Raw genomic sequence first — 23,515 nt, 5'->3', positions numbered from 1 at the left:
GTGAGAACTGGATGCTCTTAAGTGCTTAATAAGGCAATCCGTGCAGAACCAGCATAGCCCGGGCTCTTGGAAAAGGCCAATTCATAAAAGCAGAAATAATTCCGCTAGCGTTCAGAGTAGGCAGCAGTCCGGTCTGGACGTGACTTAAAGGTTCATCCGGCAGTCAAAGTGCAAGAAATTATATAGGCCTCAAGACAAAATCCCACAAAAGAATTTCAAATCAGATATAAACAAGGCACAGAGCAGGGATTTAAAGCTTGACTTAATTTAAAAGGCCAGATCAACTAAACTATTGTGCAGCGCTTGGAGTATCATGAAGCCTGCATGCCTGAAGGTCCTCAGACATCAGTCAAAACCGTGCAGTGAAGGGGAATGAGCAAATGAAAAGTATTAGATTAAGTTATTTTGACAAAAGGAGCAGCATCAGAAATTCATATTGGTGGTGGATGTTCACATCGGTCAGAGGAGATCACGCTTGTGCAGATTTTGCTAATGAGGGTGAAAACAGGTTTAGTGCATTAGCAAAACACAAACATGACACAAAAGAGACCTTAATTCTGCATAAATAGATTAGGACCAGTTTTCACTCAGCATCTGTCACCTGTTTATTATGGAGGTGTGAGAGGGTGGGGAGGATTGTGAGGTTTCTGCTATCATGGACAAAGCCACAATTACTCTACACACTTCACCATCACCAGACTATCACCATGGGAGAACAGCCCTCTGGAAGTTGTGCATTTTATGAAACAGCTTTCAAGATGTTTCGAAACATTCTACAGGCTAGGGCAGTTGGACAAGTTCACAGATAGCACAGGAAATCCCTGGAATTAGTAAACACCCACATTAATAGTTCCCAGGTACATTTAATATCCTTAGAAGATGTCTACCACTTTGTTTTCCTGTCATACAAGTGAATGAGTGATATTGCAACAGAGTTTCGACTATTACGTCGAACCTGCTTGGCTACGAACGGCTTCAGGTTGCAACAAGCTCACTGAGACTTTTATTGTCACTCCACATTTGACCGACTCCCAAAACAGCCATACAAGATTTCTAACGAAAATCAAGAACAATAAAAACAAACCAAACGCAATAATATGTGACGTGCTCACCCAACAAGCCTTTCCTTTCCGTATGAGTTATGTTCAAGCAGCATTTCAGAGGAAAAACAGAGACATACTCTTTAGGCAATAAGACTTTTTTTAATCGATTTTTATCAGTTTGGACAGACATGCTAGATCTGTGTACAATGTGAATGGAGAGGCAGCCCTGAATCAATCAGACCTGCTCCTCTGAGTTGAAACATTTACACTAGGAATGGCCTTATCCCTTAAAGCAGGGCCCAACTTACACACAGACATTTTGCCAAGAATGGTGTGTAGTAGTGTGCCAACAGAAGAATGAAGAAATCACATATTCACTGCTGTTTAGGTACACACCTCATAAAGGGTAGCCTATATACAGTATACATCCTGTTCATGCCAAATTATATAATAGCTTGACTCTCTACAATAGATTTCATCATTTGGTGACATAACACATAAGGGCAAAAGGTAAAAAGTAAAAATTGTAAACAAAATGTCACAAGGTGCTAAAAGCAAAACATTAATAAACCAACCAATAACATGTCTTCATGCCCCAGTCTTCTGCACTCTATGTTAGCAACCCTATGCATACCGTTAAGCTGTCGGGGTCAGTACCTTTCAACAATCCGTGAAGGCACCAGAAAAGAAGAGGTCAAAACCGAGCTTCACGAACAGGGACCAACACAGAATGAGGTCTATTCTGTGTTCTCACGCGGACGGAGCAGTTGGTGAGGATGTGTCGGTTCACAGTCGTCTCCCTTCGGAGCTTGGGTGGAGAGCTTCGTCTGCACGATCAGTTCCCATCACTGTCCATTCAGGAACAGGGTGAGCAGGAGGCAGCCAGGCAGGTCATGAGAAGCACACACACGTGGAGCGGAGACGCTCCGGTTAGGAAGTGGCCGTCACGACTAAAAGCGGAGTTATTACACAGCGGGACACCTGACCAGAGTTTGTCGTACAGTGCAGGACGAGTCACCAGTAAATAAGTTATCTCCCTCTCACGGCAAATGCTGTGCGAATCACAGGGAATTCACAGTGGCTTATAAAGGTTGTTCTCTGGGATAGCATTCCCAAACTACTATTTGTTCTGTTTTTTTGTATTGTTGTCGTTTTTCCCCAATTTTTATTGTTTTCTTTCCCCATGAGCCGAACACTCTCCATTCTGGCATCCGCAGTTAAAAGTGTGAAGGCTTCACTGGGCTCACTCTGGAACTCTGGAAAGAGAGCCATTCCTCCCAGGAATTACTCCACCCAGGTACCGAGGGATCAAGCAGCTATACAGATGATTTATTGATCTCCTCACAGACATGACCGCTACCTTACAGCGAGCTGCGGGACATTCGGCTTGACGGCAACCTTGGAACGCGTACATCTTTCTTTTAAAAGTGCATTGGAGATTCACACCAAATAAACATAGTGCATGCTATGGCACAGTGCCTGACCTCATGGCCAGCATACCACAGCTGACTGGCCTACAACGCGCACAGGCAGACCACAGTGGGGCCCTGACACACCTAACAAATGCTTAAAACTCTGCCTAACGCTAACTGTTAGTAGTCAATGGCATTGCTCTTGTAGAATTACCATAGTCTTCGATCTGAAAGCAAATAGCAGGTTATATTTACAGTGAAACAGGACTATATGACAAGCGCTACGTGTACACACCTGTCTGCTGTTATGTACTTAGGTATAGGAATGTAAAAGTTTGATGATCTTTCAGCGACAGTAATCGCAGGGCACTACAACAGTCACGGCTGAGGACACATCGTACAAATGAGAGAGACATCATACTCATTTGTGCTCATGTGCCTTCGCAAGACGTGAGAAAATCCTGGCGTGTGAGAGAAAGTCTTGGAGAAGTGGAGAGCATTGTTCAAGCCAGGACTACCAAGATATGACAAAGACTCAAAAATGCCTCTCAATGACAAGGTTGAGCCTAGACCCTGTACAATGGTCATCTCCTGGCCTGCTCCATCGCCGAAGTACACTGAAACACTCACAAAACATAAAAAGGAAAATATGACATTTCGATACAATGCATTAGAATTCACAGGTGTAATTAAGCGCTTACATAGTCAAATCTGTGTACACATACACCAGTGGACAGAATCTAGTGGAAGAAAAATATCAAAACAACAACAACTGAAGGGTCTGCATGCACGCTTGCTTTGAATCTTCATCCAGTAATTATTGTTCTGCGTCCCTGTCAGTTACAATCTTTCACCTTCTAGCAAAAGTTTTATACCCCTTGTCTACTCCTTTTTATAACTTTTCCTTGAGTATACAAAAATACAAAACAAAAAAAACCAAAAAACTACGATTCTACTTTTTCAAAAAAGTATACACGTTTGGACTGTTGGAACCTTTTTTCTGTTTTTTTAAATGCTTAAGACTTGGGTTTTTTTTTTTTTGGCAATTTCGTTAATAAAGTACACTATTTTACAACTGAAAACGATGTAACACTGTTTCCAACCAGTGACCCGTGGTCAAATGTGAGTGCCAAATATCCAATCTTGAAAACTCAACTGGAAGCTAACCAATAGGAAGCAACACAACAAGCATGTGGTGTAAATGAAGGTGTCTGGTTGGAGGCTATTAACAGGAGCAGCCCCCTTCATTGGTGGTGGGTTCCTGCGGTTTGTCCAGCTTTATGTCAATCACTGCGGAACGCTATTAAGGAAGAAACTTTCATTCATCATCATTCATAATAAGTTTGTTTCATTCCATGTTCAGACATTACAATTGTAAGCTGTTACACTCTGCAGCATAGTGAAAGGACGACATTTTGTACAGGCTGTGAAAAATAAAACTGCAATAAATGACATCTCTAGGCTGCACTAAAATCTTCCACTGGGTTATTCACTACAAGTTAGCAGGTCATCTGCAGATCCACTAAGGAATAGTGTCAAACAAAATTGGCTGTAATATATGGATCATTGTTGACCCCTGGAGGCAGGATGAATTTGAGCAGGCTGAGGTGACACAGTGCTCCCTCCTGGACACTAGGAGGCGCTGCATCCAGGAGTGTAACACAAAACTGCAGTCTGCTGTGGAAGACACGGAAACACATGCTGATAGCACATGCGCCTTTGCTTACTGCAGGTTTTGTGGCATGTCTGCAAGCATCTACAAACGAACGGCCTCAAAACCCCTCACACCATCAGCGTTGCTGAGTTAGGACCGTGAGGCGGGGCTGGGTGTTTCTCTTGGAAATGCTTGCTGTCAGAGGCTCCTGTGAGCAGCTGAGCAGCGGTGGTTGAGAGTTAACAGGGTATGCAAACAGCAGTCATGCGTAATGGGAAATTACACTGGCCAGGCGAGTTTCAAGGACACAGAATATTATCTGTATTATCAGACTGCCCACGATTCAGTGCATTAAATGAATTTATAAATAAATGTGAGTTTGTGTGTGTGTGTGGATAACATAATGGACTGTGGGGACCACACGCCGTATAAACAAGTGTTTAAAATGACCACGAGCATCTCAAAACAACATGCATGAGCACATACACCCACACACAGGTATGCACACAAACTCTCACACACACACACACACACACACACACACACACACACACACACACACACACACACACACACACACAAGCATTAGCATAGGCTCTCTCAGTACAGAGGTTTTTTTTTTAGCCTTGTGCAGGTGGAGGCAGTCATGCGGGTCCTGCCCTCTCGGTCACACATACTCTGTGTGGGGGTTCCTCGCTCTGGAAATGACCCCTGACCCTTGACCTGAATAGGATGCGGCGTGCCGAACTGGATGCTGTATTGTACCCTTGCTCCTTCTCCCTCACAGGGCCTGCCAGCAGGGGCAGCCAAAGAATTGAAATGTTCTAAAGGTTTGAGACACTTTCACAGGCGTAATGCTGTTTTCCACTGCCATCTTGAAAATGACACAGAGGTTTTAAAAAATGGCTGTCTGCCTCTTCTCTCCATCTTACACACACATACACAGCCCAAGGCTTACAAGGCCTCGACACTGCACATTAATCAGACAGGCTGAAAAGGCTAACCTTAGAGTGGAGTATGTGTTTCTACCTGCATGCATATACACACACACACACACACACACACACACACACACACAAAACAAGAGATGCCTTTTAAGGGTAGGGACACACCAAAATGACCAAACGCCAGCTGACGATCTCGTTAGCTCACTGTTGCCCCTCGTCACCTGTGTATACTTCCACCTGAACACACCAACCACACACAGCTAATAAACATCATTCCTGTACACTCTCTGTCTGCACCAGGAGGTGCAGTAGTCTGTTTAGTCATCTCAAAGGCTTCTTATAACAAATATACTGAGTTCTGAATGGCTCCCACCTCTTCTTGAGGTCAATTCCATCGATAAAACTGCATCTGTCCACATCAAGATTATGATCTAGGGAACATTTGTCATAAGCACAAAAAACTCCTTTTGTTGTAGCAAAATACAAATGTTTGCCTGCCATACTTATTCAATAGATCAAGCCAAAAATTAGACAAAAACACTTATGCAGATAATGTCAAAGCCAAAAAGACTGAGAATCCGACTCAGGGCTCAGACTGTAACTGCAGGATGTGCAGGGACCCCTGGAGCACAGTAAGGACCACCTCAGCCATGCTGTGGTTGGTGCGGTAGTGTTGGAGCCCTGTAACCTCCACACACGCAGAGCCCAGCTGCACACATCCTTCCTGCCTCTTCGTCTGTGTCTTTTGTAGTCTCCGGTCCCTTTTGTAGAGCACTTTATTAAATGTTCATGGAATAATGACTCACTCTCTCTCTCTCTCTCTCTCTCTCTCTCTCTCTCCACAAACAATAACTTGTTCACTCTTTTTCCTTATCTCTCTCAATTTATATTTGTGTACAATTAAAAATATTTATGTGTAGCTTGCTGTTTTTTTTAAAAACTTTTATGACATAGGGAAGAGTCATACTAGACACCAAGCAAGACAAGGATGAGAATGCCGAATCTGTGTGGTGGAGGGAAAAAACATTTTTATTGCAGCTGCTAATGTCGCTCTCTCTCTCCTCCGCTCTGCCTGCCTCTCTCTCTCTCTGCCCCAGTTTGCTTCTCTCTTTACTCCGCTGTCTCTTTCTCTCTTAATCGATAAGACAGCGGAGTGCAGTAACAACAGGAGGATTCAGTGCCATTAAGCCTGCACACAGAGGGAGGTGGAGGTGGGCATAAAGGCAACACCCTACATCACTCTGACAGCCTGTCATAAAACCCACCCACACACACACACACACACACACACACACGCACAAACACATGCACAAACACACACGTACACACGTACACACACACACACACAAACACACACACACGTACACGTACACACACGCATGCACAAACACACACACGTACGCGCACGCACACACAGACACACACGCATGCACAAACACACGTACACACACACACGCATGCACAAACACACACGTACACACACACACAAACACACACACACACACGTACACACACACACAAACACACACACACACACACGTACACACACACACAAACACACACACACACACACGTACACACACACACAAACACACACACGTACACACACGTACACACGCACACGTACACACACGTACGCGCACGCACACACACGTACGCGCACGCACAAACACACGTACGCGCACGCACAAACACACACACGCACACACACGTACACACACAGGTACGCATGCACAATATTTCAGCTTATTAAACCCAAAAAACAAAAACCATCAGATAATCAGCATATTGGTGTTCATTTAAACATGAAACTTCACCACAAAAGCCCTGTGGTCAGTGCATGAATCCACGTCCGGCTTAACAGCTCAACAGTCATGCTCAAAGTGACGCGCTGCATTATGACTCAGCTCACAGGCTGTTTTATGAACGGAAAGATCTGCTGTAACTACATCAGCGGTTTGGTCTTACCCTGTAGCACGAAGCTAAAGATAGCCCATTAAGCAATCAGGCTCCTCTGCTCTCTTCAGACTGGATTCTGATTGGCTGGTGTGGAGACACTAAAGCCAGTGACTGACGAAATGAACTACTGCGGCTTTTTGTCCGTTGCCATGACGGCAGATCAGAGAGGGGAACTCTATAAAGAGTATAACCGAACAGCTAAATTCCCATGAGATTCCAGACTGAACCTATGTGAAATTCCATCGCCCTCAGCCACAAAGTGAACCTTCTCAGTGACCAGCGGCCAATGCAACAGAGCGTGGAGAAATGCACTACTCGTTCTCTACTACCATTTCCTTCAGAAAGAAAATAACAGTGAAGCGAAAAGCACACTGGCGCCTGTGAACTCGACCGTCTGGCCATTCTGAAAAGATGTTCTCATTGGAAGCGTGGGCGCCAAGGTAACATCCACCCTACGGGTCTGTTGTCAGTGCTGCGGCGTAACGAGGTAGAGGACGTGAGGAGGAGCAGGAGGCGCAAGCTTGCTCGTTCGCACGAGGAGCCGTGATGTTGGACTCGACAAAATCCCTTCTGCTTGCAGCACCCTACGGGTCTGCTTGCAGCAGCCTGTGCACATTTCAATTCTTTGGCTGCCCCTGCTGGCAGGCCCTGCGAGGGAGAAGGAGCAAGGGTACAATACAGCATCCAGCCTGTGCTGTAGCACGAAGCTAAAGATAGCCCATTAAGCAATCAGGCTCCTCTGCTCTCTTCAGACTGGATTCTGATTGGCTGGTGTGGAGACACTAAAGCCAGTGACTGACGAAATGAACTACTGCGGCTTTTTGTCCGTTGCCATGACGGCAGATCAGAGAGGGGAACTCTATAAAGAGTATAACCGAACAGCTAAATTCCCATGAGATTCCAGACTGAACCTATGTGAAATTCCATCGCCCTCAGCCACAAAGTGAACCTTCTCAGTGACCAGCGGCCAATGCAACAGAGCGTGGAGAAATGCACTACTCGTTCTCTACTACCATTTCCTTCAGAAAGAAAATAATAGTGAAGCGAAAAGCACACTGGCGCCTGTGAACTCGACCGTCTGGCCATTCTGAAAAGATGTTCTCATTGGAAGCGTGGGCGCCAAGGTAACATCCACCCTACGGGTCTGTTGTCAGTGCTGCGGCGTAACGAGGTAGAGGACGTGAGGAGGAGCAGGAGGCGCAAGCTTGCTCGTTCGCACGAGGAGCCGTGATGTTGGACTCGACAAAATCCCTTCTGCTTGCAGCAGCCTGTGCTAAACCTGAGGTCATGCCAAAGCAAAGCAGCAGGGGGCGACTGTGAGCTAGGCTTCAACGGCACAAACACGGTGAATGAGGCCGAGCGTGACTCCACGGCCCCCGGGGCTCGGAGAGTATTTTCCTGCAATAGCAGCAGAGAGTGTGGAGAGTGTAGATCTCCTATCTGTCACGTCTGGCACACACGCACACAAACTCGCGCACGCATGTGAAAATGGCTTTGAACCTGCACGCATCTTACAACAGTGTCAGCCAGAGACCACAGACAGATGTTGCTGCTTGGATGGGGTAAGCTCGGCCATGGCTGCTCTGCGCTGACCCCTGCTGGCCCGTAAGGATACTGCCCTCTTTGCTTGACTCCTGCATACTCTCCATCCCAGGAAGTGCAGCAGCCACACGCCGAAAGAGCTGGAAAAGAGAGAGAGAAATGGAGAGAGAGTGAGAGAGAGGCCATGTGCGCACACACTCACGCGCACACACACACACACACACACACGCGCACACACACACACACGTGCTCACTCATAATAATCTACTCTGTCTGTGGGTACATGGAGACATAACCAGGCTAAAGGGTCTCTGTAACCCTAACATTCCTCTATAAGACACGATACAAGGATCGAGGGTGCTTTTAAAAAAAGGCATTCTAAGACAGGGATCAGAGGCCGGAGGTAGGGCAGTCCCAGTCACCACTTGAGCATCGCCATGGTGCCAAACCCACAAGGCTCTGGATGAATGCTGGGTAATCTATCGCACTCTGCGCGACTGCCAGCAAACAGGGCAGTTAGCTCCTGCATCGTCAGCAGTGCCCGCCCCATCCATCAACCCATGGCCCAGGGGGCCGTTTGGCGGGGAGGCCTGGGAAACGGGGGCGAGTTTGTTGGCCGCCCCGAGCCAATTGCTTTTGAAGGGGAAAAACAGAGAGCCATAAAGCATGTTTTAATGTGGCTGGGACAAAGGAGCGATAACACGATCCATTTCAATTAGACAACACACACACAGCTAATGGAAAGACTGAATTAATTCATTTACTCTCCTCATTTGTTATATCACTGCCTGTTTTTGTACAGTATATCTTACCGAATTCAAATCCTAGTCCAGGTGAAATCAAGAAGTACTAAATTCTGTACCTCATGCAACGTGGTCATTTTTTTCCACGCGAAATCTCACATCATCTATAAGTGCCTTTCAGCAAAGCTCATACAGCTTCCTGTTTGGGTCAGTACTGTAGCCATCATTCTACACTTTCCTTTGGTAATTTGTTCAGGTGCATGGATAAATAAGCATGTTTCTCCATCGACTGTGATCTCATTCTGCTCAGTAGCCATGTGCTGGGGTGCATGCTGAGCCAAAACAAACATAAACACTTAGCCAGAAACAACAAAACAACAACAACAAACCTCCTCCTTGAACAGGACACCAGGCACAAATATGGGGTTTTCAGCATTAATGTCTGGCGTCAACTGCCATAGTGACAGTGGGGTAGCCGTGCCCGTATGGGTCCTCGCCCTACACATACACCTTTGTGTGCGCGCGCGTGTGTGTGTGAGTGTGTGTGTGTGTGTGTGTGTGTATGTGTGTGAGTGAGTGTGTGTATGTGTGTGAGTGTGAGAGTGTGTGCGTGTGTGTGAGTGTGTGTGTGTGTGTGCGCGCGCGCGCGTGTGTGTGAGTGTGTGTGTGCGCGCGTGTGTGTGAGTGTGTGCGCGCGCGTGTGTGCATGTGTGTGTGTGTGTGTGCGCGCACCACTCCAGAGCTCTGGAAAAACAGCAATGCAAAGAACTGGAAGAATGAGAGCAGTGTTTTCTTCAGAGCTGAAGCAGCACTCAGTGTCTGCACACAGCCCATTCACTATTGCGCAACACCACTCCTCACACCTGGCATGTGTGGCAGGCTTGATCATGCGGAGGCTTTGGACTGTAGAGTCCCTGAGTAGATGGAGTCCGTGTGGGAAGCATCAAAACATAAAGCAACCTTGGCAAGGACTGTGATTGAGACCCTCTTTAATGGCACCAGGATCAAGACTCTCAGTGATGATTGAGACCCTCATCAGTGATGATTGAGACCCTCATCAGTGGCACTGTGATAGAGACCCTGTTCAGTGATACCATGATCAAGACCCTCAGTGGTACCATGATCGAGAACCTGTCCAGTGGTACCATGGTTGAGATCCTCTCAGTGGTATCAGACACCATAGGATCCAGCACATCAGGCACATGCTTACTTTCTGATTATCAAACAGAATACATGACATGGCATACAGGACCTACAACTGTATCCTCACACATCCCACAAACACTTTCATCCAGTTCGCAGATGATTTGACCATGTCATCATCTTGGAAGCAGATAAAACAGCCTACAGAGATAAAATCCAAGGACTAGCAAGGTGGCTTTCCAAGAACAACCCCATCTTCAACTCTTCAAAAACCAAAAAACTTATTATCGACTTCAGGAGACACAGTATACACCCTGACCCTCTCTATATCAACGGGGACAGTATAGAAATGGTCCCTGCTTTCAGGTTTCAGGGCGTGCACATCCCAAAAGACCACCATCACCAAAATAGTCAAGAAGGCACAGCAGAGACTCCTCAGGAAAAGCAATCTACAGGAGAACCTGCTGGTATCCTCCTACTGTTGCTGCACTGAAGAGCACTGGCATACTGCATCTCAGAGTTGAGCGCTCACGGCCCAGCAGCAGACCGGAGAGCTCTTCAGATGGTCATTGCCACTGTGGAGAAGATCACTGGACGCTCACTGCCCCCCTTGGAGGGACTTTTTCAGCCGTCACTTCCTCAGTGAAGCAGCCAGCAGACTCACAGACCCAACCCGCCGAGGACATCACCCATTTGATCTGCCACCTTCTGGGAGACGTTTCAGGCCCATCGCTTAATGGACAAACAGATTTAAGAGCAGTTTCCAACCCCCTGCACTGACTGCTAGGCTCCAGTGTTACTCCCACACATTCTCAGTTGTTTATTTTTGCCTACATGTGTTCATAAGATCTGCACCGTACTCATATATATTCCTGCCACGTTAATATACACACTGAATATTGCATATGTGAACACACTCAACTGTTATATATACATTTACATTTTTTTCATACAAAAGAGTTATATTTATCATCACTGTTACTAGGATCGAAGAACTCAGCACGCAGGCATATGTGCAGTTTCTCAGTGCTGTGTATCTTATCTATCCAAGCTGCAGCTAACATCAACACTGCTGTTAATCATAGCTAGTTAGGTTGAGATGCTTGTTCACTCTCTCATCTAAAACATCCGAGAGTTTTAACATCCTTGTGTCTGTTGTATCCTAGAAATTCGGAAATTGTACGGGCGGCTGTGGAATCGGTGCAATGACGGGTCAGGTGACCTGGGATTCTAGGAGCAAATGTCTCATGTATATTCAGTCTGTGGTGCAATTACAGCTTTTGCTAACACAATCTTCGGCCCCCGTCATACAGAGGGAGCCACGCTCTTTAGACAGAGAGACAGAGAGGCAGAGAGAGGGAAAGTGTTGAAGTGGAGCTATGCGGTGTGTGAGGTGTGTGTGAGGGCTGTGTTCCACTCCTGTGATTAGTCATCTTCACCACTTTGACTGCACCTCAGATGACAAACGGGGGAAGGAACGCAGATTGTTCTCACACCCTCCCACACCCACTCTTCCACACACACCCTCCCACACCCACACTTCCACACACACACCCTCCCACACCCACACTTCCACACCCACACTTCCACACACACACCCTCCCACACACACTCTTCCACACACACTCTTCCACACACACCCTCCCACACCCACACCCTCCCACACCCACACTTCCACACCCACACCCTCCCACACTTCCACACACACCCTCCCACACCCACACTTCCACACACACACCCTCCCACACCCACACTTCCACACCCACACCCTCCCACACATACCCTCCCACACCCACACTTCCACACACACCCTCCCACACCCACACTTCCACACCCACACCCTCCCACACCCACACTTCCACACCCACACCCTCCCACACTTCCACACCCACACCCTCCCACACCCACACTTCCACACCCTCCCACACCTCCACACACACACCCTCCCACACCCACACTTCCACACACACCCTCCCACACCCACACTTCCACACACACCCTCCCACACCCACACTTCCACACACACCCTCCCACACCCACACTTCCACACACACCCTACAACAGCCACACTTTCCATGCACACACACCCACCCTCACACACACTGTATACGCACACTTGCGCACAGCCTCTTCTCTGACCGTCAGGTGCGGAGGAGCTCACCTGTTTGACGTTGTAGCCCGTCTTGGCGCTGGTCTCAATGAACATCACGCTCAGCTCCTTCGCCCGCTGCTCGCCCTCCTCGATGGTGATCTGCCTGTGGGAGAGACGGAGGTGCTGCTCACTTCAGCTTTCAAACGCACCCCAGTGTACAGCGTGTACCTGCTAACTATGAAGCGCTGATTTCCACCAGAACATATCTAGGACCTCAACCAACACACATCTTCGAGAACTAAAGATAAGAAAGATGGAAACCAAATCAGTAACACTGATAGCAGTGCCAAAACAGACCGCAAAGCTAGCCGTTGTCATAGTAATGCAAAATAACGGGGACGACGGGTAAGTCCCTCATTCCAGAGCTGACAGCCGTCGGGCTCCAGGTGAAGAGGGCTGGATAGCAGAGACATGGCGCGGTGTTCACCGTCACCAAAGCCACTTCAAGCCAGGTGACAGTAATTAACTGATACTGCCACTGATTAATTGCACAAAGGGCTGCCTTGTTAATTAAAGCCAGTTTGCGTGACACACTCGCGCATTAATCAGTGTCTGAGGGCAGAGAGTTGGTGTTATGGAGAGGGACTGACAGAGATGAAAAAGGTTGAGGGAGACAAAAGGTGAAAGAGGGAAAAGAAAGAGAGGAAGAGAGAGGAAGAGAAGGAGAGCATGCAGGGACAGGCATGACGTAACCAGGCTCCTTTGTTCCTGCTCGTGCAGGAACACACAGCGAACGCTTCCCCCGGTTTGCTGAACCCCCCCCCACCATCTCACCACAAGAGAGCTCTTTGCTTTTCAGAACAAACACACGCCACACGGGGCTGTGGACACGCTCAGTCTGGCGATGACCGATCTGAGCCTGGAAAACAGCGCTCTCTCTCTCTCTCCACTGCATTTCCAGGCTGTCGGAGACGTGCATTTCAGGACGAATGCCGACAGCGTTTCCGCAGTGAAGATTTCAGGGCTGTTTTGGATTTTTTTTTTTAAGTGCTTACAGAACATAACACCATTAATCAGCTTTTCCTACAAACGGGCCAAAAAAGAAGCAGGAATGAAGTGTGCGCTGGCCTACACCTGAGTTATAACACTGAAAATGAGCTACAGTCTGAACACGGCTGGACGCTCAGTTTCAGCCTTGTCTAAACAGGCACTTACTTACATATCATATACATATGTGTAAAAGGTAATGATGTTGGAATATTCTATTTTTATTAATATATAACTAGATTGTTAAAATTGTAATGCTTACATTTACAGAGACTCTAACCAGACCTTTAGTCTCTAAATAGAATATTGGTCCTACAGATGAAACTGACAAAAAAAAAACTATTAGGGAAATTTCCGAACATTAATCTCGATTCGTCCGAACGTAATTTCGACGATTGGCGGCTAGCGTCCCTGTAGTAAGTACCACGGACAGCGCACTTGGGCCCCTTCAGTCGTCTACCCGTATGAGCGGTGTATTGATACAAGCTGTGCCATCGCCGTGGCAACCGCGGAGACTTCCAATCTGTTCGAGAAAACACGGGGGCGTGGGCTGTGGCGGAAATGCACCGTCGGTGACTGTGGCGTCCTGCAAGCAGACCTGCCCGCACCGGAAACACACACACGCTCCCCTCCATCAAGACGCCCACGGGGAGATGCCGCGTCAAGGTTTAGAGCGCGGATTCAGTCGTGTTTCCAGTGTAGCCATAAAAAGCAACACATGGGCACCCCTTGGTAAAAGCAACTGGGGTGATGAAGTGACCGTACCAGCGTCAGCTATTTCGCTCGCGTCCAGCCAGCCGTGGCGAAAGGTGACAGCCCTACCGATCAGGACCGTCCCCTCTCTGAGGGACGGCGTCTTTCATTGCGCTCCCTGTGGCTTTGTAGGAAGTCTCTGCCTTCATCTCCACACTCTTCGGCACCTCGGCGCTTCCTGCGTCACGGAAGCTTTTGAAATCTCTGAACAGCCACGAGCCAGATATTTTTCAAAACTACAGCCAACAATAAATTACAGAGCAGGGGCATGAGGATGAAATCCAGCCCAGGGTTGAGGAGGGGCTGCTGACGGTACAGAATGTCTGCCTGCACCTCCTCTCTGCCTCTGTGAAGAGCAGCGTCCACACGGCATCAATATTTCATGGCGCTCCTCCTCAGACCGCGGCTCAAAGGATCAGGTTCGCGCTCTCTTTTCTGACGGCGTGACCCTCGCTTTTATTCAGTCGCTCTGCGTTAAAACTGAACCTTTCGGCCCCGCGATCCGTGCGGCGCCGTGCTACTGCGGCAACAGGCCGCCTTCTTCACCGTTTGTGCAAAAATATAGTCGTTTGGACTGATGGTTTGGTATTAAATTTCTGCTGGATATCGCTCCCACTCCCGTTAGCTCAAGGTAATCTCAGCTGGCATTGAGCAGGGAATCTGGAACAGGCCGGCACCATCTGTTCCTTCTGAAAGAGCAAACTTCCTACACACAGATCCAGAACTATTAGAATGTATAGCTAGTACCTATGCTGAGGACAGACAAACATACTAAGAAACGACGACAATAGCCAATAAGCACGAATGCAGATGTAGTTAATTGCTAAAAAAAACTCTAGATACTACGCTGCAGATTCTTAAGGTGTCCAAGCTTGAAGGGGTGGGGCCTGTTTTTTTCGCTGCGTGTATAGCCAGCAATGCAGGTCGGGTTGTTTACTGCAGGCATGCCGTACGCACGGCCATAAAAGCAGCAGCTCTTTGCGATGCAGCGCTGCTGAGTTTATGACTGAGGCACGGCAGCAGTTTGGGGCGAGGCAGGAGCGGCACGCCACCTGTTCAGACACAGACCTCGTCTCGTCAGCCCCACTCTTACCTCCTGGCCCCCCAACACTCCGGCTTATCTAACAGACTCACGCAGCGCAGCATTTACCGAGCGTGCGCTTTTCAGGAAGGTGCCGATCGCAGCAGTTTGCCTGCTGTCTGGGGGATTGATCAGACGCTGGGCCAGAGAGGGAGGGAATTCTAAGAGGGAGGGAGATGGGGCTTAGCTGCCCAACTGGCCAGCCTCTGCGAGGAAAAGTGATTTAGGTGGGAGCTAGACAGTAGCTCATTGGGGGTGTGGGGGGCGGGAGGCTAACGTGATTGGTTTAGACCCACGGACGGAAGGAAACAAGCAGGTATCCGTCACTAATGGGTGGGGAAGAAAGTGTCTGCCTAACGTTTCATTCGGTGTTTCGGAGCCAAAAATTACTTTCAAAGGAACAGAGTGAAAATTATTTCTGAAATACGTCCCTATCTTTACATGCATCCAGTCATTTCAACACACAGCTTGCGCACAAAACCGTAAACGAAATCTTAGGAAACATCAGCGTTCCGATAGATGAACGGAGAAGGCTGGCCCTCGGGCACGACCTGCGCCGCCATGCCTTGTTAGCCCAGTGCTAACCAGTTAAACTGGCATCATTACAGCCACCTACACCTGCCAAATTCCGTCAGAGTTGTCGTGGAAACCAACCCAGCACTGCATTGATATTCCAGCCCACAGCAGAAGAGTCTTTAGCCATTCTCATTACCATGGTGACCCATTAGAGAGCCACATTTAAAACAGACATTATGCTTGGTTATGCTTAAGTACCAGAGTCGAGCTTAATGTCAGACAAAGCGAGCCGATTCACGGTGTAATGGGGGCTCCAGGTCCCATTTGAACAAAGGCATGGTCTACTGGGGCGTTGCATAAACAGAGCGTGGACGAGCCGTGGGTGCTGGGTCTCTAGGGGTGGCGGGACTGAAACGTAGCGCAACTGCGCAGGTATCTCCACCTGACGGGACGTTAGGAGATGTCGGGTCCTCTTCTGCCAACTGCCGACACAGCCACAGAGTTCGGAGTCAACCCTTACCCGGCCCAGGAAACCAGAAACCTCACAGTCTGGACTTTCAAATCAGCTTCCCATCCTACAGGCGGTGCGTGTGGAGGGAGAACGTGCCTCGGTGCTCACTGGCGCCGCCGGTTCTGTTCGGCTCACGGCACTTCAGGCTCGGAAGCCGGAGCTGCAGCGGGGGAGTCTTGCTTTATGGACATAACCTACTTGTCCTGATCCTGTGATACCTTCGCCATCTGCTGCCTTACAGAGAATGGCTCATTTCCACTGATTAATGAAAGCTTAAGAAGATTTTTGTATTAAGGACACGCGATTACACACACACGCACACACACACGCTACCGTAAACCTGGAACTGTGAGCAAAAAACAGAATTGGTTCATTTTCCTAATTTCGCAGTAGCTGGTAATGAATGCGGGCCCAGTGCTCATCAGGCTCTGAGCGGGCGACGGCGCTCGGGTGCAGACGCAGCTGATTAGATCGGATGCCCGTCAGGGTGGAGCTCTGGAGGCACAGCCATGCCACCTCTCTTAGGCAGGCGATCTCCTTTCCCTTGTGCCATCTATAAGCTTCACCATCTGTAAACCAGACCCTGTTCTATTCCAGTCTACGGACCACCAATCGCTCCCAATTCTGCAAAATGTGAACACTGTATGAACCAAATTGCATTCAATTCAGCGTATATGCGAAGGTGCCTGTCTGCTTTGCCATAAGTGTCCTTGGTGCATTCAAATGTGCATAAAGGCAACCTCTCTGTTGGAAAAACTCCCTTCTGGCATCAGGTTGTACAATGTTTTGTAGAGTTGTGATACAAAGTTCACCCCAGACACTGCAGAAGCAGCTAAAAAAGATACAGTGACAACACCAAACACCAAAAATGATCAACCTGTGCTGAAACCTGAACACATCTAGCTTCACACCAAGTAAAAAGGGAGATTTTATAAGATTTTGCTAAATCTTGGAATTTCTCTTCTGGTGGAGTCTGCTCTTGTATGCTGCCCTAGATCCACACACCAGAGGGCGCTGTATCCAACAGTTCTCTTAATCTACCCCTCACAATGAGGATGAGGAACCTGGGAGCCTTCGTTAGACAGTGGCCCTGCAGAAGTGCAGCTAAAATGTAGGACTAACCTCTTATCAGCAAGATCTGTTTTATTGCCCACAAGCATGATGATGACATCACTTCCTCGCTCCGTTCTGACATCATCGATCCATTTGGAGGTTTGCTGGAATGAATTCACATCTGAGAGAAAGACAGTCAGACAGATAGACAGACAGAGACATAGATAGATAGATAGATAGATAGATAGATAGATAGATAGATAGATAGATAGATAGATAAAGAGAGAGTGGGGTAGGGGGGAATTGAGTTTAGTAGAGCCTTAAACTCAAGTTATTAACTGATCTATACCGTTTCTCTCCATAATGGAGCTGGATGAACACCAAATGAAGTTCACTGGTGGTTAGATGTGCATTGTGTTACCTGACACCTCATCTCTACAAAGGCAATGGCACTGTAGGAGCTCACAAACTGCACTAGCTGTTTTCCAAAAGTCCAAAACTTAGATCACCGGAGACAAATGAGACTGTGACACTGTAATATTGAGATCAAAGCCTACATTTCATCTCAGACGGACATTAACTGCCCGTTTCAAGGTCAAACTTTCTCTCCGTCTCAGGGGTATTTAGCCTATAAAATCACAGTTTGCTATTCACCTCTGCAAGGCGACCATATCAAAGCCACTGAAAACACACTGTAGTCTCCGGTGACCATGGGGGGGATGTGAAGACAATAAACATGTCATGGTTTTATTGGGTAGAATAAAAGCAAGCAGCCTGCACTGGGCCACAACGCACATGCTGTTGTGGTTTATGTCTGAACAAGGATGAAGAGCCATTGCTATGTTGTTATCTAGCTCATAACACAGCAGGCTAGACGCTGAACTCTGTGCTTGGTTTGATTTAGTTAGACTAGCTAAATGAGTGGATTAGCCAGTCCGGCCTGGTTTATCGATTTACAGTCAGAGCATGTGTGCGGGCGTGAAAAGAAAAGAAAAAACAACAGAAAACTCGTACTGGTAATGTCGTACACCACCACGGCGACGGTGGAGTCACGGATGTAGCTGGGGATGAGGCTTCTGAATCGCTCCTGTCCTGCTGTGTCCCACAACTGCAACCGAACCTGCGGCACCACCCGCAAAGAAAACACCATCAGGCACAATGCAGCACTCCACGCACACGTTGGACTGCAGTACATAACACTCTACACAATCCACATTAAAGTTCTGTAAAATGCAGACCCGGGTTGCATGATGTATATTTTTCTTTTTTTCTTTTCACATACATGTAATATTGTATAATGTAAATGATATCAATTCCCATTCATTTGACTCCTGTTAGAACCAATGAGTGTAAAAGTAAAGAAGATTCTACCAAAACCTCTTTTTATTTATTTCCTTCTTTTTGTTTTAAAAGACAGCCGAATCAATGAATCGATTCACGTGAATCGATGTGGCACGTGATGGCCTCTAAAAACTGAAACGTTGAGAAGTGCCTTACCGTCCTGTCCTCCAGATACATGGTTTTTGATAGAAAGTCTATTCCAATCGTCGCCTGGAAGGGAACAAGCAAACATCACAGCGGTAAGCAAGACCGATCATATCACTCACTCAGGCCAATCACACACAACGCAGACATCCCGAAGCCAAATACTGAACGGACTTATTCTTTTGAAGACAGCGCACAGCGGCCACTGAGCATGGTTTCTGGGCGCCGGAGCAACCGGAATTGAAATCTACAGGCATCTCCCCTCGCCTGTCATCTTAATGAGAGGAATATCTGCTGTGTGGGCCTCCTCTGCCCTGCAGTCTGTCTTCTTTAGTGGCACTTCACCAGCGATTTGGATGCAGTGGGACTTCCAGATACACACTGACAAAATGGTAATGGCTAACCAACCAGACACTGTGATGGACAAACAGCAGAAAAGGGCAGTAGCGATAGATGTAGAAGTCCTGAACGATAGCAACATCAGGACCAAGAAAAACAACAAGCTCGAGAAATACCAGGGGCTGAAGGAACAACTGGAAAAGATGTTGACGGTGAAGGCACCAGTGGTTCCCGTGGTAATCGGAGCACTAGGGGTTGTGACCAAACTGGGAGAATGGCTCCAGCAGATCCCAGGAACAACCTCGGAGTTCTCCGACCAGACATTAGGCAGATACTCTCAGGCCTCTGGTAGAGAACCCGAGCTTGAGCTATATATACGCACATACACACACATACATACATACATACATACATACATACACACTGCAAATTCAGGTTGAGCTAATATATGTGAATTTCATCATGGCAACTCACAATGTGACTAAGGAGTAGCTCGCGATGAGACAGTGAACGATGTCTGGGGTCTCCGCCCAGACCTGGATCAGGGCACCAGTGAGCTCCTGAACAGTGCAACACTCTAAGGATGTGCCTCCCCAGTGCATCACTGAACCACCGCTAAGCCTGTCATGCTGGCTAACATTCACCATGGCACCACCAGACCCATTCACATCTGTCCCATGAGCTCAGTGTGAACCAGCCAATGGCAGACCTGCCAGTTCTGGTGCCCTCGAGCCGCACGGTACTGGGCTGTGAGAACAGGTCCTGCTAGAGCGCGTCGGGAGCTCATGCCACCTTCCAAAACACGCACACCGTTTGCCACGCTGGAGGTCATTTGTGGGGCTCTGGCAGGGCTCCTCCTGTTCCTCCTCACACAAAGGAGCAGGTAACAGACCTGCTGCTGGGTTGATGCCATTCTAGAGCTCTGTCTAGCTCTTCCTGGCTAACAGCCCATGTCCTGGTATCTCCTGCTCCGTGCTCTTGAGACTGTGTTGGGAGATCTTGTGAGGCCACTGGACTACCTGAGCAACCTGAATGGGCTGCAGGTACCGCCTCACACTACCAGTAGCAACAAAACCAAAACGAATGTACTATAGAGAAGAATCAGTCAGGAAGGATGAGGAGAGAGCAACTGTGGCCGCCTCCTGTAAAACCAGTCCGTGTTGGCAGGGTTGACATGCTGTGGCCTCTCCAGTGCACCTGTAATCGTTTACATTTGCACAAAAGCAGGTGAAATTGACTCACAAGCTCTTATGCTCCCTACATGGACAGACTGATATTCCTGAAGTTTAATTCACTTGGTGTTATACTGTGATAATTCAGTGTTCCTTTAATATTTTTGAGCAGGGTACACACACACACACACACACACACACACACACACACACACACACACACACACACACACACACACACACACACACACAATATCCTTTTTGAGCAGTTTATACACAAACACACATATGTATGCGGAGATTTACAATGTTTTAAATCTGCTTATTACTTCATAGGAAATCCCGAAGAAAACAACAATGGAGACTAAAGTTGAATTTAAAAAAATAAATAATAAATTATGCAAGTAATCGACCTTCCAAAACTGTCAGATTAATAATCCTGTGCGTCCGTGCCAGGCTGGGCGGCGGGATGGTTCAGTGAAAGGCCAGCAGATCATCTTCTCGAACCCTGGAGGTAAGTGTGGAGCTGAGCCTGTGTGAGGTGCACGGCAGTCTGGGATCGGGCACGGACACACTGCCACATCAGTGCGACCAGTATAGGCTTAGAGCCGGTATGTATGTGTCCTGGGTATTACCTCTATGTAGTCTGTTTAGGATACCTAAGGATGGTGCCGTAATGGGACATATTCGTGTGTGTGTGTTCCCCGCAGGGCATTCAGCAGCGTGGTCACGCGATGCCACTGCACTCCTGCCTGTCGTTCTGTGTCTCCTAGCCTCGTCTCCGTTTCCTACACTCCTGCGCAGTCTCACTCTGTCTCTCCCCTCTTACAGACAAATGAAAAGCAGACCTCAAAAAAGGACTGCAATAGATATAAGACCACAGGGTACAAGGCAATTTGACAGTGACTCAGTCTGGCTGAACATAAACGTGTGTGTGCACACCTCACCCTTTACGTGCTGTTACCAAATGACGCGCAATCTCGGCCAGCTGTGCTTTTTAGTTGAATGGCAGTTATTTGTCTATATGTTCAACGTACTAATGAGAGGGTTGCGCTTATTGCTTTAACTTATGTTGAGACGTATGTTTTCCATCAGAGAGGTGTTGATCTTTTTGAAGAATGCAGAAATGAGAGAGAGAAAGAGATTGAGAGTGAGAGTGAGAGAGAGAGAGAAAATTGCATTACCTCTTTAGCCTCAGTGTTAAATATAGAATCCTGCACAGCGAGAGAACTGCTTGCATAAACGTATCTAGAACAAATTATTCATACATTTTTAATTAATTAAACAGCAGCCACTGGCAGCTGTGGCACTTACATAAGGTCATTTCCTCCACTGCCTCTCAGCATTGGAGACAAAAACATAACACTGGGAAAACATCCTTAGCCTTTACACACATTCCTGGCTGTGTTTATTCTGATTAGTCTGAAGTGTGCATCTAATTTCAAAAGAGCAAAGTGCTAGAGTGGCAGTTTCCTTATTTAAACCCAAAACCACACATTTTGTAAAAAAACATGGCACTGCTCTACCATGAGGACTCTGGCGTGTATCTGCGGCCATGTCTCCGTGCCTCCAGACACGGGGTGTGCTCGGTCAGCACCACAGAGAACAGCCTTCAGACTGGTGGCCAGAGGCAGAGAGACGAAGGTGGAGAGAGAGGGAGAAAAGAAGAGAGGAAGAGGAGAGAGGAGGATTCATGCCACACAGCTAAGCTCCATGAAAAGAAAAATTAAGCACATGAAAAGAACTCCTCTTTCTCACAGACTACTAGCCAGTGTTGCTCCTAGCATGTCGCAGGGCAAATGTTTATCTGTTTAGCTTTCTATTTTCATGTAATTAAATTAGAACATTGAAGAACATAAGCTGCCTTAGGCACTCCCAATGTAAACCTTTTCCAAAGCTCCAAGATCTCCTGACTGGATTGCTGCACTTTCATACACAGAAACAAATGAAACAGACACTGGTCAGCCATCACCATTACAGATTAAAACAGCTTTCATGTTTTTTTTAACCCGTACAGTGTGCATCTACAGGTCACCAGAGCCTCTTAGCTTCGTTAGTCCTCAGTGTCTGAAGTCAAATTGCACTACAAAACACATTTAATTGAGCGCTATTGACCAGGATGGCGAAGCTCAGTGGGGCACCTACAGAATGATGACATCACCCTGCAGAAGCGATGACATCACCCTGCAGAAGCAATGACCCCCCATCCTCCCTGAGCTGGTTGCCACGGCCTGTTTTAGGAACCATGTGACCCTGGAATGCTTTTTTTTTTTAAGGCAAATCGGGGCGTCTCACTTACTGATCTTTGTCCAACACAATTCCCACTAAGACCATCACAGAGATCTGCATGGGGACACCGTCTGCACGGGCTGTTTGATTGCTAAAATTTACAAAGCAATTACACAGTATGTTGTTTACTAAGCAGCTAAAATCATGTGTAAATTATACCAGATGCATGATTGCTCACAGATTGAGCAAATATATATTGCAAATATATCTGTAAAGAACACTTTAAATTAATAACATAACTAAAAGTAAAACAGTTATAGCCTGTTTAAGCTCTACTGGTTTCTAACTGTAATCTTAGTGGGCTGCAGGACAAGTTGCTGGATGAGCAGAGAGTGAGATGGAGTCCGAGGAGTGAGGCTTGTCCTTCAGGACCTGGGGCAGCCTGCTATCTCTACCTGCATACTGCAGGATCCTCCAGCTAGCCGCTAATGCGTCTCCTCCTCCACCCACCTCTGAACTGCCCTCTGACCTCCTCTTCTCCACTTTTTACATCATCACCTTTTCCCCCTTATGCCCTTGCCCTTTTTTTATAAGTAAACAACTCCACCCATCTGGAGTACGTACATGTTGCTAATATGAGAAGACTCCACAATCCCCTAGGAGAGGCAAAGGAACCCAGAAAGCACTGGAGTCCGTGTCAATCCCTATATTTCCTGTGTGAGACCCAAGGGAACAGAAGACAAACAGTGTGTGCTGAACACAGCCGGTTCTGTTCAGTAGTCATTAATTAGCAG

The 23,515-nt window shown here is 47.5% G+C and overlaps 1 protein-coding gene across 1 annotated transcript in view; it reads right to left on the bottom strand.

Annotated features, from left to right (window-relative positions):
- Positions 1-1,182: 1,182 nt before the first annotated feature.
- rab6ba (RAB6B, member RAS oncogene family a) overlaps positions 1,183-23,515 on the bottom strand; it is a 52,492-nt gene continuing 30,159 nt past the window's right edge. Inside the window, exons 3-8 of the mRNA XM_027007763.3 lie at positions 18,994-19,047; positions 18,511-18,616; positions 17,566-17,677; positions 12,605-12,698; positions 8,631-8,697; positions 1,183-3,745 (exon numbers count right to left, since the gene is read on the bottom strand). Coding sequence (XP_026863564.1) covers positions 3,681-3,745; positions 8,631-8,697; positions 12,605-12,698; positions 17,566-17,677; positions 18,511-18,616; positions 18,994-19,047 — 498 coding nt within the window. The 3' untranslated portion in view covers positions 1,183-3,680. The remainder of the gene's footprint in view (positions 3,746-8,630; positions 8,698-12,604; positions 12,699-17,565; positions 17,678-18,510; positions 18,617-18,993; positions 19,048-23,515) is intronic.

The sequence above is a fragment of the Electrophorus electricus genome, chromosome 7 (genome assembly GCF_041902795.1).
Source record: "Electrophorus electricus isolate QZ-2024a chromosome 7, ASM4190279v1, whole genome shotgun sequence".
NCBI lineage: Eukaryota > Metazoa > Chordata > Actinopteri > Gymnotiformes > Gymnotidae > Electrophorus > Electrophorus electricus.
The sequence above is the reverse complement of the archived record's forward strand: the minus strand, read 5'-3'. Positions and strand labels throughout refer to the sequence as shown.